General features: G+C 42.3%; 1 protein-coding gene across 1 annotated transcript in view; it reads right to left on the reverse strand.

Annotated features, from left to right (window-relative positions):
* Positions 1-616: 616 nt before the first annotated feature.
* LOC110505189 (tenomodulin) overlaps positions 617-26,247 on the reverse strand; it is a 119,370-nt gene continuing 93,739 nt past the window's right edge. The window contains exons 3-7 of the mRNA XM_021584228.2: positions 22,357-22,497; positions 17,406-17,513; positions 9,864-10,026; positions 9,264-9,370; positions 617-1,961 (exon numbers count right to left, since the gene is read on the reverse strand). Of these exons, the coding sequence (XP_021439903.1) occupies positions 1,752-1,961; positions 9,264-9,370; positions 9,864-10,026; positions 17,406-17,513; positions 22,357-22,497 (729 nt within the window). The 3' untranslated portion in view covers positions 617-1,751. The remainder of the gene's footprint in view (positions 1,962-9,263; positions 9,371-9,863; positions 10,027-17,405; positions 17,514-22,356; positions 22,498-26,247) is intronic.

Below are 26,247 nucleotides of genomic sequence, written 5' to 3' on the forward strand. Positions count from 1 at the left end.
AGATGTAATGTAGTTTCAAGATACATTTTAATTGTATGTACTTGTTGATCACTTAAGCATGTCAAGCCATGAAATCTCTCTTATTCTTGTAGGCTTAACCATGCTGGTAGAATCACTGTTCAGAGCATACTTATCGTGAGCTAGAGCAAATGGGAAAATTAGCAAAGATTACTGTATGGTAATTGAACTGTGGTACTATTACAGTCATTTACAGCCATTGTAGTTAAAACAATGCTGCATAAAATAACAAAAATGTGTTTACATCAAATAAATATGATCAAGTTAAATTAGAAGAATGCAGCATATTGTCACTGGGGGCGATCTAGTTTATTTATTTCAATGTGGTGTTCTAAGTTTATTTTCTATGTTGGTGATTTGTATGATTTCCAATTAGAGGCAGCTGGTAATCGTTGTCTCTAATTGGGGGTCATATTTAAGTAGCTGTTTCACGCCTGTCTTTGTGGGATATTGTTTTGTGTCGGTGCATGTGCACCACTTAGTCACGTTTCGTTCTTTCTTTTTTTATTGTTTTGCTTAAGTTTCACTTAGAAGTAAAGATGTGGAACTCAACCTCCGCTGTGCCTTGGTCCTCCTCTACACACGGTTGTGACACATATACATGTATATAGCTATTGCTTTATTATAATTAGTAGACTCATTCTGATAGTAAAATCAGGGTTTTTGTATACCTCATCCATACAATAAACACTATTTCAAGGTAACATGCTAACTGTGGTAACAATAGTCAAAATACATAATTCACAAAAAAATGATTTATGTTAATTTTGTTAAATTTAGAAAGGGTTGACAGAGTGAGCAGGCTACAGTTCTATATACATCATTGGTTATCATATTTCAAAGCAGACCTGGGTTCAAATATATTTTTTTGTTAAATACTTAAGCTGTGTTTGACTGAGATTATATGGCGCACCACTGGGATAGTCCGAAAAGTGCAAACCATTCCCTATCTGTCACTCCAGGAAGGCTCAATCAAGCGCTCAAAGTATTTGATAGAAATCTAATACTATTTAAAACCAGGTCTGCTCCACAAGCAAGAGAATGTCAGTTACATGCCACCTATAATAAACATAAAGAGGAAAATTAAACGAGAAAGAAATGCAGCAATGAGAGAAACAGCCAAACGTAGCACTTTGATTGAAAACATGTTGAAAGCAAAATTGCACTTCAGTGCACAGACACAACAAGGCCACACAACCAGAATTTGATGGCTAGGTAAACATTCACAATGTAACAGCTCGGGAGATCTTAGAGATATCGCCCAGACGCTCCCAAAACTCAATTTAGACTGAAGACAAGACTGCCAGTCAATTTGCTTATTTTTGAGAGAGGATGGATTACAATTGTGTACTATAAATGTTTTGCAATCACAATGGCTTTGGAATAGCGATTGGGGAGTAGCAAGGGTTGCATTTGTTTTACCTCACCAAGCGCACCAGTTGGGCTGAGTGTGCACTGATGGAATGGCCTCAAATGTGCGAACGCCACCCACCTGGTGCCTTGGGTGGGCCTAGGCTGGGTTTACACACCACCAAGCATTCGCCTTAGCAAAACATAACTGATGCTTGTGTAGAGATATTACAAATTCTGGCAAGCACCAAAGTCTGTGTTGTACATGGTGAAGTCACAAAGTGGTTGCTGGGACGCTACGCCTCGTGTGGTGTAAATCCAGCCTAACATGAATGCACCTATCATGTGAGCTGAAACATAGTGAATCCAGTTTGACCATCCAATCATATCCTCCCGAGCATACGGGCGATCCACCAGTTGCAGGGCATAATGATCTGACAGATGACACGTCCTCCTTGGTAGTAGTACGGGTAGGGGTTAAAACCCCCCAGTGGCTCATAGTAGCGCTGGCAATAGCGGTAACCACGACGACAGTGCTGGCAGCAGTAGCCACGGTCATCTAGACGGTTATCCAGCTCAACTCCAATGTCTCTCTGTGAAGGACAAGTGGCAAGTCGATGAAAGGAAGGAAAGAAATGAAGTGCTTCAAAGGGCAGGTGATACAAAGAAAGGAGAGCCAGGGAGAGAGAAAGACACACAGCGATCTTGAGAACATTTAATTGGAAGTATAGGTGCAGTGTGGAATGCCTACACCACACTGGCAAGGTTTATTCTTCTGCGGTAGCTCCTTATTCGAAAATGAAGTGCTAAATGTTTCTCTATCTTTTGGCTTTAGAATTTTCTGTTCAGTAAGGTCTGCACTTATACTTTAAATTAAATATTTATCAAGCAAAATCAATCTCCTTTTCTTTTCCCTGTGAAGAACACAAAAGTAGGGTCACACACATGATGAATGGCAGCACTCCCAGAGCAGGGACAGTCAGGACAGAGGATTTGATTGGGTGACTCGATGTTCTCGCTTCGGTCGTTGGTCAGAAAAAAGCTATGAAGCAACTAAACAGAAGAGAAAGATTAAAATGGATGTCCAAGGAAATGAACGGTCAAAATGGTTCCACGCTCGACCGTGACACACGGATCAAGATAGCATTGGAAAGCGGGGCCGCCTCGATCCGGGAGCATAAAACATGATATAATACCCTTGACCTTTCTGTTATGTCAGTGTTAGCATTACTCTTTCCAAGCTCCATCTCACATCCCAGAGTCCTCGGCCCCTTTGTCCCAGGGCTATATTCAATCAAAGTGACTGACACTGCCGTTTACTGGGAAATTTACAGTATTTTTTTCATCTCTGACCTCCCACTCCCCCTGCTGTGACCCAAAATGGCCGCCATCCCTCCATTAGAGCCTACAAATGAGAGGCTCTTCATCTTGGGCGCCCTCCCCCTGACCTTGACTTTAAGTGGATGGCACATTCCTAAAGCAATTAGGAAAGTAATGATCGACTAACAAGGATTCTTTTATTTGCTTGCGCCGAATGGGTGTGAATTAATATAAGGGCCAAATGAAACCCAAACGAAAGGTAAATTGGGAAGAATTAATGGCCCTTGGCTTTTTCCATTGTGCCAGTCCCCCGGGCCCGTGCCCTCTCCAGACGGAGTTAGGGCTGAGTGCCATGCCTTTGATCGAGGGCAATTCTGAATTGGACTCAGAGAAGTGCCACTTAAAGCCCTCCCAGAGCTGCACAGATACATGCATTTGACAACGTTTTCAATCTCCTGTATTGAGTGAATTTGACTAAAACTTCAGAGACAATCCAGCACTGTCTGGTTAAATAGCTTTGATGAAAGAGACCAATTGTCCCCCCTTCGGACTTTACCTGATGCTTTCCTTATGAGTCAGCCTTTCATAACAGAAGACAAACAAAATTTCACAGAAATCCATTGAGACGGGGAACAATGCAAGGTCATTGTTTCACCCCAGTCTTGAAAAGGCCTGGGACCCATAGGAACACATAGCTCTGACCCTAATTTCTCCTCTACTGTAAACTATGGGCAGTGTGGACTGGAAGTTGTTTGGCTACTTCCCTAGAAAAGCAGTATTAGTCACGGGAAATAGTTTATAGGGTACTAAATGGCCCAGGGTCTCACAGATGTTGTGGACTCTAGTGTTTGTGGCTGGCGTTAAGCTACATTCAGGCTCCCATAACTTTTGGAGCCAGCATAATAAATACACAACACAAACAGTGCAGTATGTAGGATTCAAATCACGAATCAGCCATCACAACTGCTGTCACAGATGATAAATGGACTAACACTGCATACTCCTAACATGGGGGACTAACAACTCAGAAAAAAAAAAGAGATGATATGCAAAAGGTGTGTTTGATTTACGACTCTGACAAAGGCTGGTGGGCAATTACTGATGGATGATTTTAGTCAAGTTTAGAGTCATCAGCTGCGAGGCAACAATCTATTATGGAAACAACATAGACAATAATCTTGTCAGCCGCCTCACAGCTAAAACTGTGACGGTATGAAATCCAAATCCAGAGCTTCAGTTAGGGAAAATGAAGAGAAATATATTTATTCAAATAATGGGTGATTACAAAAACAAACAGACAATCGGTTGGCATTGTACGTCTGAGACAAATTAATCAGAGGCATCCTTTTTTAAAGCGTATATTAATAATTTTGGCTTTAAATTCCCCTCTTCAACGGTGATCGGAATGGGGCACCCTGGGAAATCTGCGCTCGTCACAATCAAGCAGCATTAACCATGGGTAAAAGTCATTACCCTCGACTCCGTCGGATTTTTGACACACACCGAAACGGCACCTCACACATAACATCATATCAGAGGTTTGATCAGTCTGTCAAGTTGAAAACTTTCAGTCAGTTATTCAATAATAAGGAGGAAGAGAATCAAGACGCGACGACGAATATGAAGCAGGTACTGCTTTGTACTCCCGACGCTAATTGTGTGGTCTCATCATCCACATGAAAAGCCACATTTTCTCATTATGCAGGCAAGGGTGAAACCTCTAATGGTTAAACTCAAGGGGAAATGTAATATTAAACATATTAGTAAAATATGCCACTTAGCTTTTATCCAAAGCAACTTGCATACATTTTTAGTAGGTGTACAGTATGTGGGACATGAACCCACGACCTTGGCATCATTCGCACCACTCGCCATGCTCTTACCAGCTGAACCACACAGGCCCAGGCAGTAACTGTTTACGGTTTGGTGTAGCTTACGCTTAGGGAGCAGAGGAGGTATTTACAGCCTCTGTTTACCCTCGGTTTCCTGTGAACCATCACTGCCCACTCATGCATGGAAAGCCGTGTTGTTTCAATGCTAGCTTTGGATGCCAAAGAAGGCTGGGCAGAGGTACCGTGTCACACGATGGCCCACCACCAACCATCTAACCGCCAACCTCCAACTGGCCCAAAACCGGCCCAGAACATGTGAGTGCCGGGTTGACCAACTGAGCCCCGCTGCCCAAACATATTTGAAGGCTTATCCTTCCCCTATCTAGGTCAAGGACAGTGATGCGGCTCCTCCAGCGATGTTGGATGAAAAGTTATTCAGTTGGAGAGATATCCAGGGCCGCTGCCTCAGCGCCGTGCGGATGCTCCACCGTGGCAGCCCTGGCTATAGGTTGGCCCCATATATCTACCCACCTCTTTCACTGATACTCTAATGATTATTCAGGTTGAAAAATAAGAAGTCAGGCCGCACCCCAAATAACTTGCGTAAATACGCAATCAGGGGCTCCAGTGGCGGACAGACAAGGGGCCACGGTGGAGGTCAGATCAGGTGGAAGGGTGCTGGGGTCAGAATCGCCTCCCCTCCGTTGGTCACAAAGGCCTTTGTTATTTTCCGGGCCCACAAACACTGACTGGCTGTGGCCATAATATGGGTGAGCTTTAGCTATGTACAGTATTACCTTAAAAAGGGGGAGCGAGTTTCATCTCCTGGTATGCTTTAATTACAGGACATAGCATTGCAGCTGCAGCCATAGAGGATGAGCAGAGAGGAGGAGAGGAATAGAGGAGGAGAGGTGGATAGGAGGAGAGTGCATGGAGGCAGGCAGGTATTTCGGGGTCCAGCCTGATAAAGGTTAATATTATGGCTGTGGTGTGTGTGCGTGCATGCTGGCACACCTGACTGTGCTGTCTGTGCGTGTGTCCAGTATGTATGTTTACCTTTCCGTGTACGTGTGTGTCAAGGGTAATTAATCATAGAGTACTAAGCCGCTCACATGCACAAAAATATGGCATTTTGGCCTCTAGACTCTTTTCTTTCTTGACTTGATAATTAAGGCATAATTAATAAATGTAGGTTATCTATTCAGCAATGAGTGTCCTTGGGAGCGCTGCTTTGTACGTCGCTAGATGCCTGCCTTTGCTCGAAAAAAGACAAGAAAGGCTCCAGCTGAGACTGTAGGGAAAAAGTTGCTGCCTTTGAAGGCTAGATATTCCTCTCCAGTAATGGAGAGACATTAATGGAGTCTTAAGCAAGGCAAGTGCATTTAAACAGATATATAGAGCAATTTCTATGCCCTGTGGTACACAAACACAAGTCCGTTTTATGCCATGAAAGTCAGCATCAATTAACGAGCGGTTTCCATGCACAAAGAAACGAAGGAGAACTAGGCACCACCGTGGCTCGTATCTCCTAGTGTGGTCTTGGTGTGCATCCACTAGGTCAAAAATAGTGAACTACTGTATGCACAGAGTATATCAAACATTAGGAAAACCTTCCTAATATTGAGTTGCACCCCCCCATTTGCCCTCAGTTCGCCGTGGCATGGACTCTACAAGGTGTCAAAAGCATTCCACAGGGATGCTGGCACATGTTGACTCCAATGCTCCACAGTTGTGTCAAGTTCGCTGGATGTCCTTTCGGTGGTGGACCATTCTTGACACATATGGGAAACTGTTGAGCATGAAAAGCCCAGCAGCGTTGCAGTTCTTGACACAAACCGTTGCGCCTGGCACCTACTACCATAACCCGTTCAAAGGCACTTCAATCTTTTGTTTTGTCCATTCACCCTCTGAATGGTACACATACACAACCCATGTCTCAATTGTCTCAAGGCATACAAATCCTTCTTTAACCTGTAATCAATAAGGGATTTTAGCGAGTGACATCAATAAGGGATCATGGCATTTACCTGGATTCACCTTGTCAGTCTAAGTCATGGAAAGAGCAGGTGTTATTAACTTCTTAAGGTATAGGGGGCAGCATTTTCACTTTTGGATAAATAGCGTGCCCAATTTCAACTTCCTGCTACTCATGCCAAGAATATAAGATATGCATATTATTAGTATATTTGGATAGAAAACACCCTGAAGTTTCCAAAACTGTTTGAATCATGTCTGTGAGTATAACAGAACTTATGTAGCAGGCAAAACCCAGAGGACTAACCGTTCAGAATTTCTTGTTTTTTAGGTCTCTGTCTGTTCAGTGAGTCTCATTGGCAAACGATATTTCTTAGGAACTTGTTTTCAGTTCCTACCGCTTCCACTGGATGTCACCAGTCTTTGGAATTTGGTTGAGGTTATTAATTTGTGCAATGAAGAAGTACGGCCATCTAGGAACTGCGTAACATTGTTGAGAGTTGCGCAAGACTTGAAAAGTAGCTTGGTTTGTTGTGTTCCTGTATTGAACACAGATAGACCTGTCTTCAATTTGATCGATTATTAACGTTTAAAAATACCTAAAGTTGTATTACAAAATAGGTTTGAAATATTTTGGCAAAGTTTATTGGCAACTTTTGAAATATTTTGTAGTGACGTTGCACAATTTGGAAGCTGTTTTTTTCTGGATCAAACGCGCCAAATAAATATACATTTTGGATATACACTGCTCAAAAAAATAAAGGGAACACTACAATAACACATCCTAGATCTGAATGAATGAAATATTCTTATTAAATACTTTTTTCTTTACATAGTTGAATGTGCTGACAACAAAATCACACAAAAATTATCAATGGAAATCAAATTTTTCTACCCATGGAGGTCTGGATTTGGAGTCACACTCAAAATTAAAGTGGAAAACCACACTACAGGCTGATCCAACTTTGATGTAATGTCCTTAAAAACAAGTCAAAATGAGGCTCAGTAGTGTGTGTGGCCTCCAAGTGCCTGTATGACAACGGCTGGGCATGCTCCTGATGAGGTGGCGGATGGTCTCCTGAGGGATCTCCTCCCAGACCTGGACTAAAGCATCCGCCAACTCCTGGACAGTCTGTGGTGCAATGGTGGATGGAGCGAGACATGATGTCCCAGATGTGCTCAATTGCATTCAGGTCTGGGGAACGGGCGGGCCAGTCCATAGCATTAATGCCTTCCTCTTGCAGGAACTGCTGACACACTCCAGCCACATAAGGTCTAGCATTGTCTTGCATTAGGAGGAACCCAGGGCCAACCGCACCAGCATATGGTCTCACAAGGGGTCTGAGGATCTCATCTCGGTACCTAATGGCAGTCAGGCTACCTCTGGCGAGCACATGGAGGGCTGTGTGGCCCCCCCCAAAGAAATGCCACCCCACACCATGACTGACCCACCGCCAAACCGGTCATGCTGGAGGATGTTGCAGGCAGCAGAACGTTCTCCACGGCGTCTCCAGACTCTGTTACGTCTGTCACGTGCTCAGTGTGAACCTGCTTTCATCTGTGAAGAGCACAGGGCGCCAGTGGCGAATTTGCCAATCTTGGTGTTCTCTGGCAAATGCCAAACGTCCTGCACGGTGTTGGGCTGTAAGCACAACCCCCACCTGTGGACGTCGGGCCCTCATACCATCCTCATGGAGTCTGTTTCTGACACATGCACATTTGTGGCCTGCTGGAGGTCATTTTGGAGGTCATTTTGCAGGACTCTGGCAGTGCTCCTCCTGCTCCTCCTTGCACAAAGGCGGAGGTAGCGGTCCTGCTGCTGGGTTGTTGCCCTCCTACGGCCTCCTCCACGTCTCCTGATGTACTGGCCTGTCTCCTGGTAGCGCCTCCATGCTCTGGACACTACGCTGACAGACACAGCAAAACTTCTTGCCACAGCTCGCATTGATGTGCCATTCTGGATGAGCTGCACTACTTGTGTGGGTTGTAGACTCATGCTACCACTAGAGTGAAAGCACCGCCAGCATTCAAAAGTGACCAAAACATCAGCCAGGAAGCATAGGAACTGAGAAGTGGTCTGGTCACCACCTGCAGAATCACTCCTTTATTGAGGATGCCTATAATTTCCACCTGTTTTCTATTCCATTTGCACAACAGCATGTGAAATGTATTGTCAATTAGTGTTGCTTCCTAAGTGGACAGTTTGATTTCACAGAAGTGTGATTGACTTGGAGTTACATTGTGTTGTTTAAGTGTTCCCTTAATTTTTTTGAGCAGTGTATATGGACGGAATTAATCGAACAAAAGGAGGTGAGGTTTATGGGACATATTGGAGTGCCAACAAACGAAGCTCGTCAAAGGTAAGGCATGTTTTATATTTTATTTCTACGATTGGTGTAGCGCCTGCAGAGTTGAAATATGCTACCCTCTTTGTTTACTGTTGTGGTATCATCAGATAATAGCTTCTTATGCTTTCGCCGAAAAGCCTTTTTAAAATCTGATATGTTGGCTGGATTCACAACGAGTGTAGCTTTAATTGAGGATCTTACATGTGTGATTTAATGAAAGTTTGATTTTATATCATTTATTTGAATTTGCCGCGCTGCATTTCCCTGGCTTTTGGAAGAGTGGGACGCAAGCGTGCATGAAAGTGCATGAAATTGCTGCATGCTGCATTTATATTTTTGTTCAGTATACTTTTGACCAAGTGCATGATATAGAGTAGAGAATATGGTTCCATTTCAGATGCAGCCCCAGTACAGTACATACATAGTCGTTGACAGGAACCTGGTCCAGGATGTCACGGGCGACGCGGTGACCTCTGACCTCAGCATCAGGAATGTCCTCATCATCCTCCACCTCGTGGAACTCAGCATCTGCACCAAAAGGAGGAAGTACACAGAACAGCTGTTGATGTACTTTACCAGATCACAGCAGAAACATATTTTTTTCTCCTGTTTGAGGCGATCTGAAGGAAAATAGCTTGCCTTCTACTGTAAATGAATCTGGCTGTTTTTCTGAGAGGCTTACCATTCTTTAAACTGTTGCAGTGTACAAAGTACAGAGAATCTGGCATGGGATATCATAATGATGCCATTCTGGTTGAATAGAGCACATAACCAGATTACAACCAGGTAAGATGTCTTTTTATAATAACGTCAAGGTGCTTGGGAACAATGTCATATTTTGGTTGTTAAACGGTCAGATTACAACCAGGTAGACATCTTTTTCTGGTCGCTAAAAAGAAGCCTAAAACATATTTTTACAATCAGTATACAACTTTACAAAAGAAATCTCTCATCCCACCATTTTCAAAGTGCTGCGAGAATGAGAGAGGAGAGGAGTGGAGAGACACCGGTGATCCTGTACCTGTCATGGGGGAGGGATGGATCCAGTAGATGGGTAGCTCCTGGCATATCTCCCAGATCTTGGAGTTGAAGAGGAAAGCTGGGTTAGCGATGGGCTCCTCAGCAGGCACCCACACCTGGGAGTCCCCCACTACCTGCATGTCCATGCCCTCCGTGTTGCCCACCTGCCAGGGAGATGACACACACACGCACACACACACACACACACACACACACACACACACACACACACACACACACACACACACACACACACACACACACACACACACACACACACACACACACACACACACACACACACACACACACACAGGCCCTCAGTTCTATGCCCTCTGCATTCTCAGCTCCCACTTCCCAGAGCCACAGCACACAAGCCCTGGCCACGTCCTTTTATTCACCACCCCTTATTGCCCACCGGGAGTACCGCCACTTCCTGCCTCCTGCTGACTCCCACTAGCCTGGACTTCCTCCTCGCCCTTTCTCCCTCACAACAACAACACAAGAATCCAACAACGGGCATAGATTTGACTTTGAAAACAACTTTCTAGTGCTTTCTACTTTATTGTGCCACGAAAGGCTGCAATATCGTTAAATCCGACAGACACAATAATAAAGCATAGCGTCCTCTTCCCTCACACATCCCCTTAATACCGCATTCAGCTCACAGCACTAGCGACATGCTTAATTTGTTTATACTGTAGTTCATGAGCTGTAAAGTAAACTATTAGTGCTTAATGACAGGGAATACGTGTCACTGCTATCTAAGAGATGTATAAAAGTGGCTTTGGCAATGCCGCATTCCACTACCGTGCCTGATGTGTTTCTTTATGTATATGTAAATACATCGGCAAACAAACCCCTCTTCCCAGTGCCTCGTTAATTAGCAGCTGGAGAGAACAGCAAAACAGTTTACTTGACAAATGTTTTTACAAGGTGATTCTCTCCTAGTCTGAAGCTTAATTGCACATTAGTTGATCTTGATGTAGGATCCCCGGGCTATGGTTGGAGCCGGTATCATTTATATTAGGTTGTGCACTCTCGACTCTCCCTCCTTTCCCTTCTCACCCCTCGCTGATTCTCGCTTTATTCTAATTTACGGTCTGCGCTACAGTCTCGCTGTAACTGTTTGTTGTGAAGTGACATGCCATCAATGAGCCTGCGGAGATGAACTCGCACCCCATTCCGGCCAGATGAAAGAAAACCTAGCTTAGCGGCGTGGCCACTCAAGTGCTAGTTTGCGCTTAGACAAGCAGTCAAGCCTTTGACAGTTTGCTCTCACTCTTTTTTCCCAGTTCATTTTTTGCCTGGTCTGGATCGGGCTAAGCTAATGACGACTCAGAGGAGGACTAGGGGACTCTGGCGGCGTTCGCTCCTCCTGAACTACAGAAATTAAAATGAAGGCCAGGAAACACAAACAGACCTCTCTAATTGGACTGCAGAACCGCTGAAGAGGAGCAACTAAGGAAACCTTCCCGAAATTAGGAAATGGAGGTCACGACACAGAGCACTGTAATAGGACTTTTACTTTGCAGCTGAGACACAAGACCAATAAGTTGCAAAGGGAGACCGCTCTCTGGGAAATATTTAAGTTTATCACGGCTAGTGTGGAATAGTGATTTAAAAAGACCAATTGACAAGTACAAAGACGATAATGATTTCATGATGCAGTTATATCATAAATGAAGCTGTCTTGTATCTAATATTGGACATTGCTTAAGTAAAGATATTTTGTATTAGATGTCAGACAAATTATTTATTTACTATAGCTTGGAGCCACATTCAGTGTCATGCTGTAATGAACATACACTTGCCCTCTCTCGCTATAATGTCTTAAGGGTGCAACTTTGTGACTCAAGCTCATACTGTAGGTCACTTGTGTTTGTCATTGATCAATGCATATTTTCTCATGACACCATAAGACCCTGGATAAAGCCATGGCACATTTTGGTAACACTTTACTTGACATAACAATGTCATGACCCATATATTTATACCTGTTGTGACATATTGCACTATTTTATGGTTGGTAATGACACCTACATAAGAGTGTAAAAACCAACATTTATTCAAAATAGTTTTTTCCCTGCCAAGAAGATTCCTTTTGTTTGAAAGTTCGTCTTAAATCCTTTTTTGTTGTTGTAATTAATTCTCTTCAGTCATGTTTTTTTCATCATATTTAAAAGAAAACACACTTTATGACACTGTCATGAAGCATTATGACCATTCTGTGTCACTTCACTTGGATTATTAAAATACACTTTGAGACGATCAAGAGGCATTTTGACCATTATAATCATATAAGCCAGATATGCCTATCACATACATGCCCTTACAGTTGAAGTCGGAAGTTTACATACACTTAGGTTGGAGTCATTAAAACCCGTCTAGTTTTGGCAAGTGGGTTAGGACCTTTGTGTATGACACAAGTAATTTTTCCAACTATTGTTACCGACAGATTATTTAACTTATAATTCACTGAATCACAATTCCAGTGGGTCAGAAATTTACATACACTAAATTGCCTGTGCCTTTAAACAGCTTGGAAAATTCCCGAAAATTATGTCATGGCTTTAGAAGCTTCTGATAGGCTAATTGACATCATTTGAGTCAATTGGAGGTGTACCAGGGGATGTATTTCAAGGCCTACCTTCAAACTCAGTGCCTCTTTGCTTGACATCATGGAAAAATCTAAAGAAATCAGCCAAGAAGTCAGAAAAAAAATTGTAGACCTCAACAAGTCTCGTTCATCCTTGGGAGCAATTTCCAAATGCCCGAAGGTACCACGTTTATCTGTACAAACAATAGTACGCAAGCATAAACACCATGGGACGACGCAGCCGTCATACTGCTCAGGAAGGAGACGCGTTCTGTCTCCTAGAGATGAACGTACTTTGGTGCGAAAAGTGCAAATCAATTCCAGAACAACAGGAAAGGACCTTGTGAAGATGCTGGAGGAAACAGGTACAAAGTATCTATATCCAAAGTAAAACAGGCCCTGTATCGACAGAACCTGAAAGGCCACTCAGCAAGGAAGAAGCCACTGCTCCAAACCAACCATAAAAAAGCCAGACTACAGTTTGCAACTCCACATGGGGACAAAGATGGTACTTTTTGGAGAAATTTCTCTGGTCTGATGTAACAAAAATAGAACTGTTTGGCCATAATGACCATCGTTGCGTTTGGAGGGCAAAGGAGGAGGCTTGCATGCTGAAGAAAACCATCCCAACCGTGAAGCACGGGGGTGGCAGAATCATGTTGTGGGGGTGCTTTGCTGCAGGAGGGACTGGTGCACTTCACAAAATAGATCATCATGAGGTAGGAAAATGATGTGGACATATTGAAGCAACATCTCAAGACATCAGTCAGGAAGTTAAAGCTTGGTCGCAAATGGGTCTTCCAAATGGACAATGACCCCAAGCATACTTCCAAAGTTGTGGCAAAATGGCTTAAGGGTTAGGGTTGGAGTGTCCATCACTGACCTCAATCCTATAGAAAATGTGTGGACAGAACTGGAAAAGCATCTGCGAGCAAGGAGGCTACAAACCTGACTCAGTTACACCAGCTCTGTCAGGAGGAATGGGCTAAAATTAACCCAACTTATTGTGGGAAGCTTGTGGAAGGCTACCCGAAACGTTTGACCCAAGTTACACAACTTAAAGGCAATACTACCAAATAATAATTGAGTGTATGTACATTTCTGACCCACTGGGAATGTGATGAAATAAATAAAAGCTGACATAAATCATTCTCTCTACTATTATTCTGAAATTTCACATTCTTAAAATAAAGTGGTGATCCTAACTGACCTAAGACAGGGACTTTATACTAGGATTAAATGTCAGGAATTGTGAAAAACTGAGTTTAAATGTATTTGGCTAAGGTGTATGTAAACTTCCGACTCATCAGTCAGAAAGAGTGTGTCTTGACCTGCTCCTGATATCTGCTCCTGCATTTAACCCAGTCATTAGCAACAGAGCATTGGGGTAGGTGCATGTCTGACATCAATGTGTGCCAATTAAAATGATAATTTCACATGTTCAAAAAATAATAATTTGTATAACAATGTTGCGACATAAGCTATGGTGTAATGGAATGTTTTGCCTTGTGTGGTAGGTTTTGTGGGTTTTGACACTCTTATGTAGGTGTCATAACCAGCCGTAAAATAACACTTCACTATATGTCACAACAGGTGTAAATATATCTGTCATGACAGTGTTTTATGACCATATTATAACAAGTTATGTCAGCAGCTATGACACATGACATGGTTATGACCGTGTCATAATGTGTTATGACGCTGGGTGTCAAGTAAAGTGTTACCCACACTTTTAATCATGTGAATGCTCCGCATGTTCAAAATGACACACAACTTTTTGTTTTAGTCATATGACATTTACCTACCTACATATAATTCCAAGAATGTGTTGTTTTTCCATGCATTGTTTGGCATTTGTTTGTGTTTTATCTGAGTAGGAGGTTTCCTTGCCAGCTAGGTTGGCTGTGGCAATACATATTAAGTGGTTACCCTGAGGAGGAAGAAGAGATCCAATAACACACTATTCTACTGTCTGAAGGAGGAGGACAACGGGAATTTCATCAGCTTCAAGACTGGAGGGAAACTAGGGGAGGCTCAGGGATTACAGCCTCCCATCATTTCATACGAGGAGCAAAGTGAAAATGGCCGAAGATACCGGCGGCAAACAATTCATGTTTGTCACCTGGTTCTACTCCCCGGGTGCTTTATTTCCTTATCAGCCACTCGCAGATCCCTCACTGGCTACATTGTTTTCACCTCACCTCTGAGAATCTGAGGCCCCAGACGTCCACCACTGAGCCCACATTCACATAGCCCGCAGCTTGGATGAGCTGAGCAGCAGCATAAGCTGTTTTGTTTTTAATGAACCACTCTGTGGTTCACACGGTTGTAACATTTCTCAAATGACTGCCTCGCCTGGTTCACCAACTACTTCTCAGACAGAGTTCAGTGTGTCAAATCGGAGGGCCTGTTGTCCGGACCTCTGGCAGTCTCTTTGGGGGTACCACAGGGTTCAATTCTTGGGCCGACTCTGTTCTCTGTATATATCAACGATGTCGTTCTTGCTGCGAGTGATTCCCTGATCCACCTCTACGCAGACGACACCATTCTGTATACATCTGGCCCTTCTTTGGACACTGTTAACTTACCTCCAAACAATCTTCAATGCCATACAACACCCCTTCCCTGGCCTCCAACTGCTCTTAGACGCTAGTAAAACCAAATGCATGCTTTTCAACCGTTCGCTGCCCGCACCCGCCCGCCCGACTTTCATCACTACTCTGGACGGTTCTGACTTAGAATATGTGGACAACTACAAATACTTAAGTGTCTGGCTGGACTTTAAACTCTCCTTCCAGACTCATACTAAACATCTCCAATCTAAAATTAAATCTAGAATCAACTTCCTATTTCGCAACAAAGCCTCCTTCACTCACGCCGCTAAACATACCCTCCATAAAACTGACTATCCTACCAATCTTCGACTTCGGCGATGTCATTTTTCAAAATAGCTTCCAATACTATACTCAGCAAACTGGATGCAGTCTATCACAGTGCCATCCTTTTTGTCACCAAAGCCCCTTATACCACCCACCCCTGCGACCTGTATGCTCTAGTCGGCTGGCACTCGCTACATATTCGTCGCCAAACCCACTGGCTCCAGGTCATCTATGAGTCTATGCTTGGTAAAGCACCGCCTTATCTCAGCTCACTCTGTAAATATCCCACCCAATCTACCTACTTCATCCCCATATTGTTTTTAAACATTTTTTCTTGCAAGCCTCCCCCTTTTTCCTCCAAACATTAACGATGGTCATTATGGCCAAACAGTTATATATTTGTTTCATCAGACCAGAGGACATTTCTCCAAAAAATACGATCTTTGTTCCCATGTGCAGTTGCAAATAGTAGTCTGACTTTATTATGGCGGTTTTGGAGCAGTGGCTTTTTCCTTGCTGAGCTTCCTTTCAGGTTCTGATGATATAGGACCTGTTTACTTTGGATATAGATACTTTGTACCTGTTTCCTCCAGCATCTTCACAAGGTCCTTTGCTGTTGTTCTGGAATTTATTTGCACTTTTCACACCAAAGTACGTTCATCTCTAGGAGACAGAACGCTTCTCCTTCCTGAGCAGTATGATGGCTGTGTGGTCCCATGGTGTTTATGCTTGTGTACTATTGTTTGTACAGATGAACGTAGTACCTTCAGGCATTTAGAAATTGCTCCCAAGGATGAACCAGACTTGCCAGACTTGTGGACGTCTACAATTTTTCAAGTCTTGACTGATTTCCCCATGATGTCAAGCAAAGAGGCACTGAGTTTGAAGGTAGGCCTTGAAATACCTCAACTGATATAAATAAGCTTATCAGAAGCTTCTAAAGCCATGACATCATTTTCTGGAATTTTCCAAGCTGTTTAAACGCACAGTCAATTTAGTGTATGTAAACTTCTGACCCACTGGAATTGTGATACAGTGAATTACAAGTGAAATAATCTGTCTGTAAACAATTGTTGTAAAAATTATTGTGTCATACACAAAGTAGATGTCCTGAACGACTTACCAAAACTATAGTTTGTTGTCAATAAATTTGTGGAGTGGTTGAAAAACGAGTTTTAATGACTCCCACCTATGTGTATGTAAACTTCCGACTTCAACTTCATGTGCTTCAGCTTCATGTGCAAAAGAAGACAACAACGAAAGGGAATATGGTGCAGGCTGGACAATTACTATCTGTAAACAGGGACCAGACAATCAAAAGATGACAGAGAAGGGGATGCAGTCTGGTTCTCCGTCTAAACAGCTTGTGTTCCTAAAGTCGGAAAGGGATATCTGGAATTTACTTGGCAAGACGATGGAGCAACATTTAAAAACATTTTTTTTTTTACGATTTAGCTGGTAATTGCCATCTGTAAAATGTAAATGAGAGTGGAGGATGGTAGAGGCTAAAAATATTTTGTGAGGCATTCATCTGCCGAACTTCATATACGGCTCTTATGCCAGGAGAAGTGAAATGAATCGCTCGAAGAAATGCACGCACCCTTTAATGGCTTATACCTCTTCCTCAGATCCCTCTCTTACGTTCTCGTTCACACTTACCCCTTTAGGCTATTTTGGTCAAGCCTTTGGAGGAGTATGATTACAAATGCATATTAGTTCAAGATTGACAGCAAACACCATTTGATGTGATCCACAAAGGGGGTTTGGTGGGTTTGCGGGCAGCTTTCAGACGGTTTCCTGTGTGCTGGAGACAGAGATTATACTTCAGCGGGAGAGGGCGGAGGTCAGGATGAGTGTTTGAGCGCAGCTCTCCGACTCCTCTTCTCTGTTTTATTCCTACTACCCCTGCAAAATACATATTTTCCTCCACACACACACACACACACACACACACACACACACACACACACACACACACACACACACACACACACACACACACACACACACACACACACGCACACACACATATTGAGTCAGAGAGATGCAGATATTCATACTGTACCGGTATCTCTGTGTTCAAGGTCGCCACCTCTGTCACTTTGGGAAGCTCCCTGGTCTGGGTCTTGATGTAACACCTCTGATGTTTGGCGAACCGGATACCTGTGATTCCCTTTGAGCGGAAAAAGCGAGATGGAATAATATAAAATTCTGATATGTATCGTTTATTATTTTGTCTGTGATGTGGAACAGCATGGTGATGGGGCGATATCATTTTTCTAAATGTTTCTTCAGTCTCTTGAAGAAAAACCTAAGCTCTTAATAACTAGCAGATATTAGAACCTAATGAGGGTGCCTTTTGAGTTTCTTTCTTTGTTTTTCTCCTTCTACCTTTTTTCTACCTCCTTCTAGATTACAGCACATTCAAAGACAATTTATCTCCTACAACACAAGCCTCACTTTTAGAAGAGATTGAGTAAAAAATGAGGGGTTCATCCAGGCTAAACATTACTTGATAGAGAGGATATCTCAAGCAGGAAAGCCAAGCGACATATCCTAGGGCGAAGCAGCAGTTGCATCCCAAATGGTACCCTTTTCCCTTGATAGTGCCTTCAGAAAGCATCAACACCCCTTGACTTTTTTCACATGTTGTTGTGATACAGCCTGAATTTAAAATTGATTCAATTGAGATTAGGTGTCACTAGCCAACACACAATACCCCACAATATCAAATGGGAATTATGTTTGTATTTCTTTTTTAACATGAATTAAAATGAAATGTCTTGAGTCAATAAATATTCAACCCCTTTGTTATGGCAATATTTATAAAACCTGTGCTTAATAATAATAACACATAATAAGTTCAATTGACTCACTGTGTGCAATAATAGTGTTCAACATGATTTTTGAATGACTGCCTCATATTTTGTACCCCACACATACAATTATCTGCAAGGTCCCTCAGTCAAGCAGTGACTGAGGGACCTTACAAAGCCTCGCAAAGAAGGTCACCTACTGCTTGATGGATAAAAAAAGCAGGCATTTAATATCCCTTTGAGCATGGTGAAGTTATTAATTACACTTTGGATGGTGTATCAATACACCCAGTCACTACAAAGATGCAGGCGTCTTTCCTAACTCAGTTGCCAGAGAGGTAGGAAACCGCTTAAGGATTTCACCATAAGACCAATGGTGACTTTAAAACAGTTACAGAGTTTAATGGCTGTAATAGGAGGAAACTGAAGATGGTTCAACGACATTGTAGTTACTCCACAATACTATCCTAAATGACAGAGTGAAAGAAGGAAGCCTGACAGAATACAAATATTCCAAAACATGTATCCTGTTTGCAACAAGGAACTAAAGTAATAATACTGCAAAATTAACAATGAACTTTTTGTACTGATTACAAAATGTTATGTTTGGGGCAAATCCAACACAATTCATCAGTGAGTACCACTCTTCAAATTTTCAAGCATGGTGGTGGCTGCATCATGTTATGGTTATGCTTGTCATCGGCAAAGACAAGGCCAAATATACACTGGAGTTGCTTACCAAGACGACATTGAATGTTCCTGAGTGGCCTCGGCTTGAAAATCTGTGGCAAGACTTAAATGGCTGTCTAGCAATGATCAATAACCAACTTGACAGAGCTTGAAGATTTAAAAAAATAATAAATGTGCAAATATTGTACAATCCAGATGTGCAAAGTTCTTAGAGACGCACCCAGAAAGACACAGCTGTAATTGCTGCCAAAGGTGATTCTAACATGTATTGACTCCGGAGGTTGAACACTTATCTAGTCAAGATATATCAGTGTTTTATGATTCATATTTATGATTCGTATTTTGTGTACATTGTTCACACAAAAAAATACATGCAAGTCCATTTTAATCCCACTTTGTAACACAACAAAATGTGGAAAAGTTCAAGGGGTGTGAATACTTTCTGAAGTTACTGTATATGGCATAGGGTGATATTTGGAGTGCATCCAGTGTTTCTATGGAGGCTGCCTCCGCTGAATTAGTCAGTCATAGGTTCCTGTCACTCTCTTAATCTGTGCAGCCTATTGAAGAGCCAGTCTTTTCAGCTCCATTGATGACCCCCCCGCAACTTGTGGAATGCAGGGCCTTTTCAGTTTGATGACGACAGGAGAAAGCCTATTTCAACAAAGCAGACATATCTGTTAATTATCTTTGTGTGCAAGTATCTGTTTGACTAAGTAGTTCTGCTGGAATAAGTCTGAAAGCCTACGAAAGGATATGAGATCGTGCCGTCTCTAGGGCTACCAGAGTCATATGAGAATAGAGTGGCGGATCTTCACCGGCCACGCTCGCCTTAACATTGTATCACGATAAGTGGTGGCGTGAAAATGGACTCGATTCAATCGTAATTGAATTACATCGACATGGCGTAGAGCTCGAACACCTTTCTGACGTCTTTAAATGAGCGTTAACTTGGAAATACAGAAGTTCTATTCCACTAGTCTTTAGAGGTCACACACGACGACACGATGTGAAGCCTGTCATAATCCTCTTGTCTGTAATTGTCTTTAAAGCGCGACAATAGCAGTCGCCGACAGAGAAGTATAATGTTTACGCCTGACTTTATTGTGATGAGCCCCTGTTTATTTCACTGTAATGGCGAGCACCACTACAGAGAGAGGAAAAGGACAATCTCGGGATGTGATGCAATAATTAACAGAGTTGGTCAACCGGAAAAGAAAGAAAATACACATCATTATGGGGATAATAAATGGGAAAAGGATGCAAGGTTTATAAAATAATGTCAGAATACCGGCTCACTATTCACCCCTGATTAAACATGCTACACGTATACTGATAGCTTTAAGCTTTCCAACTGAACAATGATTTGATTGGAGGGCTCATTGCATTGTCATTGCAGAGAAAGGTTAGGGGACACTGTACGATTCATTGTCACTTGGGCTCTATATTACCATCTCTTCCCGCATCTAGCATCTTGTCAGCCCAGGTAATGTGTTGAGGAAAAAAAACATGGATGCTCATTCTACCTTTAATAAATGATCAGCTATTAACTCCACGCTCTCCCCTCAGCTCCTGTTAAAGGGGGCCCTAAACCCATGCCATGAAATATTATCTCTGAGTCGCTGAACCTCACCTCACCTCACCTGTTTGTGATTTCCTTTCATTCACAGTCGTGTTCAGGGTCGTGCACATTTAAGGCACAAAACTGGAAAAAAAACATTTCACAATGGAAAATATAAAAGATTGTTTGTTTTTGGACAACTAAAGGTAGTGCCTTCCTCTTTTAGTCCATTTCCCTCTGTTTTGAGCCTAATGGACACAACCTAGGATTAATGTTGCTTGCCGTAAACAATAAACAATGTAATCTTTGGATATTGGAATATCTGAGAAACAGTATGTAGTTTAAGGAAAATATAGATTATTTCATGACTAAATGTAAAGCAGATAATTGCAGTATAGAATCTGGATTGATATGACGAGGTACTGTGTGTTGCTCATAAAGGTAACCTGGAAGACTTCACATAAAAAGGGATCCGTGCCTTAGATTGAATCAATTTGTAGAACGCAAGTTTGTGTTGATGTCAAGCGCAAGGTTCTGGAAAACTGGAAGGTGAGGTAGGCCTACTCTCATCTATACTGTTTTCCCCAAAATTAATTCTACATCATTATTTGAAATGTATTCTTGTATTATTGCTTATTTTGATATGGTTTGAAAGTAATTGATTATGTAATAGGAATGATTTAGAGCTTTACTCTAGTTCCAGATATCATTTTTAACAAAAGAGAGTAACCTTCAAAATACATAGATGCTGTCTTTTGCATCAAAATATATATTTTTTAGAAGAGCTACATTGAAACACATTAGATGTGTTGGTGGTAGTTGCACTATGGGACCATAATTATTCTCATACAAAAGACTGTTGAATATGCTTGAATGCCAGTCCTGTCTCTACTGGTATTCTTATCTCCACTTCCTGTTCCCTAGGTTCTTCCTGCAGCATGTTCCCTGTATTAACCTGAAACAAAAGAAGCGGCATTACCTGCTCATTTCAATTCCTCATTCACAGCCCTTGAGCTTGACGGAGATCGTTTTTAAGGTGGCTTTTGAATTTGTAATGACTTGAAACATCCTTTATTTTAAAAAGTATATTCAACCCCCCCCCCCCCCCCCCCCCCACCAGCTAACACTTAGTATAACTTATAATCAGGTTTGTGTTTTCCTCCACTCTCTTCTTTTCTTTTGTAATCACAATGGCGCTGGAATTATTCTGCTCGCTCACTTGTTTCGCCATCTCCCGTGGCAGTGCCCGGAATCAAACACATTTTCTTGGTGAATTTGCTTCACTGACAGAAGTCAATAATTCAGACTGGATGGAATGGAGGAGGAACCAGCAATATGCATGCTATCGGTATGTGTGTGTGTGTGCGCGCACGCAAGTGCTTGCGCGTGAGTATGAGTGTGAGAAGTAACTGAGACCTCTTGTTATTAGATATTTAGTTTTATATAGAAAAAAGTGTTCCAAAAACGTTTTTCAGCTGTTCCCATAGGATAAATCTTTTTGGTTCCAGGTAGAACCCTTTTGGGCCTTTTGGGGTCCATGTAGACCCCTTTTCAAGAGGGTTCTACAATCTACATGCAGCCGAATAACCCTTTTAGGTTCTAGAAAGCACCTTTTGTGTGTATGTGTGCACGTTGGGTAAGGGATTGTGTATGAGAGGGAATTGAAAGCTCTTGTTATGATATTTTGTATTATTTATGACACACATTGTCACATCAGCTTTTTCTGTGTGAGAGAGAGAAAAAAATAGAAGAGAGTGCAGGGTTTTGTCGAAGAAGATATGATTTCACGAGAACACAAATGCTTTTACACAATGTAAGAACAATTTCGAAAGTGCTCAAACACAAATTCAATCATTCTGCACAAAAACTATAATAATAATAAAAAAGAGACGGTAAATGAAGTATGCATAAAGTATACTGTACGTAATGTGTATTTTGTCAATACTTACATGTTTGAAGTCGTGGACCTCGAGGACCTCATTGCTACCGTTGCCCATCCTGAAGATCTCAATGCGGTGGGTGGGGTCAATCTCCATGATGCTGTCTGTTTCCATGCCGTCCAGCACGGCCTGATAATGTTGGTTGTACACCTGGAGACACAGGACCAATCACAAACCTCCTCAGCCTAGCTGACAGGTCATTTAACCAATAATACATGAGGGTGGGGCAACTTAACTGAATAGCTCAAATCTACAGCCTTTCAATAGGCTTAATATCAGTGACGTGTATTCATGGATGCCAAGGGAAGCCAGGCTTCCCCAAAAACTTTACCAATAAAGATATATATAAACCTATATAATAGGTTTATATATAAACCTAAATAATTTATCTTTCGTCTCTGTGTTTCATAATTTTCCTTCAATTCGCAAGAGGCTGAATGTATCTCACCGGAGAAAGCATGCGAGCGAGCAAAACAGCGCCCCTCTGTCTCTATGTGTAGCCCATCTATCTAATGCGGTCTGATCAAAAAGAGTATGATATTGTTGCCGCCGTAGCATTGAATGCAAGGGAAGCCAGCGAGCATTTGGCCTCCCTTTGATAAAAACAGTAAAATAATAGCCAATCAGCATTGAAAGGATCTGAGCGAGCTCAACTGTGAATGGTCCTGGCGCCAGTTTGGATTTGGCTTCACACCAATCACAACACAACAAAAGCCAAACGTCATTGACAGAAAAAAACTGAATTGTTGTCTCATTTTGTTGTCATCCAGTGGCTAGCTAGCTTGCTAAAATTGTCCCTTTCCTAAATTAGCCATAGATGGAGATTTGGACTTCTGGTTCTACTTAATTCTCGATACTTAGCAATGATTATAACAGTGATTCTGATCCAACCATGAATTCATACTTTGTGTCCCTGGTCTGAAGTTCAATATGTAGCTAGATGTAGTGGTTCATCATTGCCCAAGAAAGGAAGTTAGGCTAGCGAGCAAACATTATAGCCAGGACAACAAAAACTAAAAGTGTGTAGCCTACTGTATGACAGAGTCCTACACTGTTTTGGCAACATGAAAGAGACGAGGATAGGATTGGTGAGTCAACATGTTTTTTCTACTTTCGCACACACACACACACAGAAATCAGTACCACGGACAGCCACATATTTAGCTTACGTTGATTAGACTAAATCGTTTTTGGTATCTTTTATTTGTCACTATATTAGACTAAGCATACAGTATATATACATAATTATGTGGACACCCCTTCAAATTAGTGGATTCGGCTATTTCAGTGACACCCGTTGCTGACAGTTGTATCAAATCGAGTTCATCAAATTTCTGCCCTGCTAGAGCTGCCCCGGTCAACTGTAAGTGCTGTTATTTTGAAGTGGAAACATCTAGGAGCAACAACGACTCAGCCGCGAAGTGGTAGACCACACAAGCTCACAGAATGGAACCACCGAGTGCTGCAGCGCATAACAATTGTCTGTCCTCAGTTGCAACACTCACCACCATGTTCCCAACTGCCCCTGGAAGCAACGTCAGCAGAAGAACTGTTAGTCGGGAGCTTCATGAAATGGGTTTCCATGGCCGAGCAGCCTAATATCACCAAACACAATGCTAAGTGTCGGGCTAGAGTGGTGTAAAGCTCGCCACCATTGGACTGTGGAAATGCGTTCTCTGGAGTGATGAATCACGCTTCACCATCTGACAGTACGACATCCTGGCGGATGCCAGGAGAACGCTACCTGCCCCAATACATAGTGCCAATTGTAAAGTTTGGTGGAGGAGGAATAATGGTCTAGGTCTGTTTTTCATAGTTCGGGCTAGGCTCCTCAGTTCCAGTGAAGGGAATTCTAGCATACAATGACATTCTAGACAATTATGTGTTTCCAACTTTGTGGAAACAGTTTGGGGAAGACCCTTTCCTGTTTCAGCATGACAATGCCACCGTGCACAAAGTGAGGTCCATACAGAAATAGTTTGTTGAGATTGGCGTTGAAGAACTTGACTGGCCTGCACAGAGCCCTGACCTCAAACACCTTTGGGATGAATTGAAATGCCAACTGCGAGCCAGGCCTAATCACTCAACATCACAAATGCTCTTGTGGCTGAATGGAAGCAAGTCCCTGCAGCAATGTTCCAATATTTAGTGGAAAGCCTATGATTTTTGAATGAGATGTTTGACTAGCAGGTGTCCACATTCTTTGGTCATGTATTGTAGGGGATTTGATGATGTTGAAATGTTGAAGTTGAAGTGGTGCTGATAGTGGAGACAGCTCCTGTTTTCTATGAGATTTGCGGTAACTCTGTGTTCTGAATCAACAATTGTTTAGTAGTCCGAAAATTTCGGAAACATTAACTTGATTGACCATGCTGTAGGTCATGTAACAGTTTGTTACATGCAAGGTGCTTTGTGGATAGATGTTGCTCTCTGGTTTTGTGATGAAACAAAGGCGTGGCTGAATTTATTTTGCCACTATTCTGTTACTTACTGTCTCTGCCTTAGGCCTATATATCACGGTGGCAAGGCATACGAACTAATATGTTATAGACCAAACAATACAATTATCAGAACATTTTAAACCATGACGGCGTTGTGTGTTACTAATGGTTTTCTTTGAGACTGTGGTCCCAGCTCTCTTCAAGTCATTGACCAGGTCCTGCCGTGTAGTTCTGGGCTGATCCCTCACCTTCCTCATGATCATTGATGCCCCACGAGGTGAGATCTTGCATGGAGCCCCAGACCGAGGGTGATCATCTTGAACTTCTTCCATTTTCTAATAATTGCGCCAACAGTAGTTGCCTTCTCACCAAGCTGCTTGTCTATTGTCCTGTAGCCCATCCCAGCCTTGTGCAGGTCTACAATTTTATTCCTGATGTCCTTACACAGCTCTCTGGTCTTGGCCATTGTGGAGAGGTTGGAGTCTGTTTGATTGAGTGTGTGGACAGGTGTCTTTTATACAGGTAACGAGTTCAAACAGGTGCAGTTAATACAGGTAATGAGTGGAGAACAGGAGGGATTCTTAAAGAAAAACTAACAGGTCTGTGAGAGCCGGAATTCTTACTGATTGGTAGGTGATCAAATACTTATGTTATGCAATAAAATGCAAATTAATTACTTAAAAGTCATACAATGTGATTTTCTGGATTTTTGTTTTAGATTCCGTCTCTCACAGTTGAAGTGTACCTATGATAAAAATGACAGAAAACCTGCAAAATCGGTAGTGTATCAAATACTTGTTCTCCCCACTGTGGGTTGCAATGTTGCTTTTCCTCCCCTGGCTTGGCTTCCAAAGGGATTTTACCCATGCACCGCTACTGCTTCATATACCTGTAGCCTTTCAATAGCATTTAACCAGGCTAAATACACCGTCACCCCCCCCCCCCTTTAAAATTGGTGGCAAGGGTGTTATAAGCCAAAGAGAAATACCGTAGTACAAAGATTTGAGGCCAATACACACTTGATGCAATCACATTGATTTCTGTCATATTCTTCAAAGCATCGTGTCCAAAGTAACACACAACACATGACCAATGCAAGAAATACACCACTGCAGTGAACGGCGTCCGGCATGCTGACATTTGTAAAGTGCCAAAGTATTCATAAGCACGACCAGAGATAACACAGAGTCATTGTTGATACATTGCTATTGACAAACCGCAAGTTCAAATTAAGATTTGCACATCCATAGAGGCTGCGTAGGTACTCTGTGAGTAGCTACGTCGAATAAATGGCACTTTGAATACGTGGCTTGGATATTATTTTTATTTTTTACTTGGCCGTAACTTGGTGCACTGGTTGTTTATCACGACACCTTGCTTATGGACTGTTCATGGGTATGCATGGTTGGCTGTTAAAATTCCCTGTCTACAAAAATGATTCATGCCCACAAGCTGAAAA

This window comes from Oncorhynchus mykiss, chromosome 31 (assembly GCF_013265735.2).
Source record: "Oncorhynchus mykiss isolate Arlee chromosome 31, USDA_OmykA_1.1, whole genome shotgun sequence".
Classification (NCBI taxonomy): domain Eukaryota; kingdom Metazoa; phylum Chordata; class Actinopteri; order Salmoniformes; family Salmonidae; genus Oncorhynchus; species Oncorhynchus mykiss.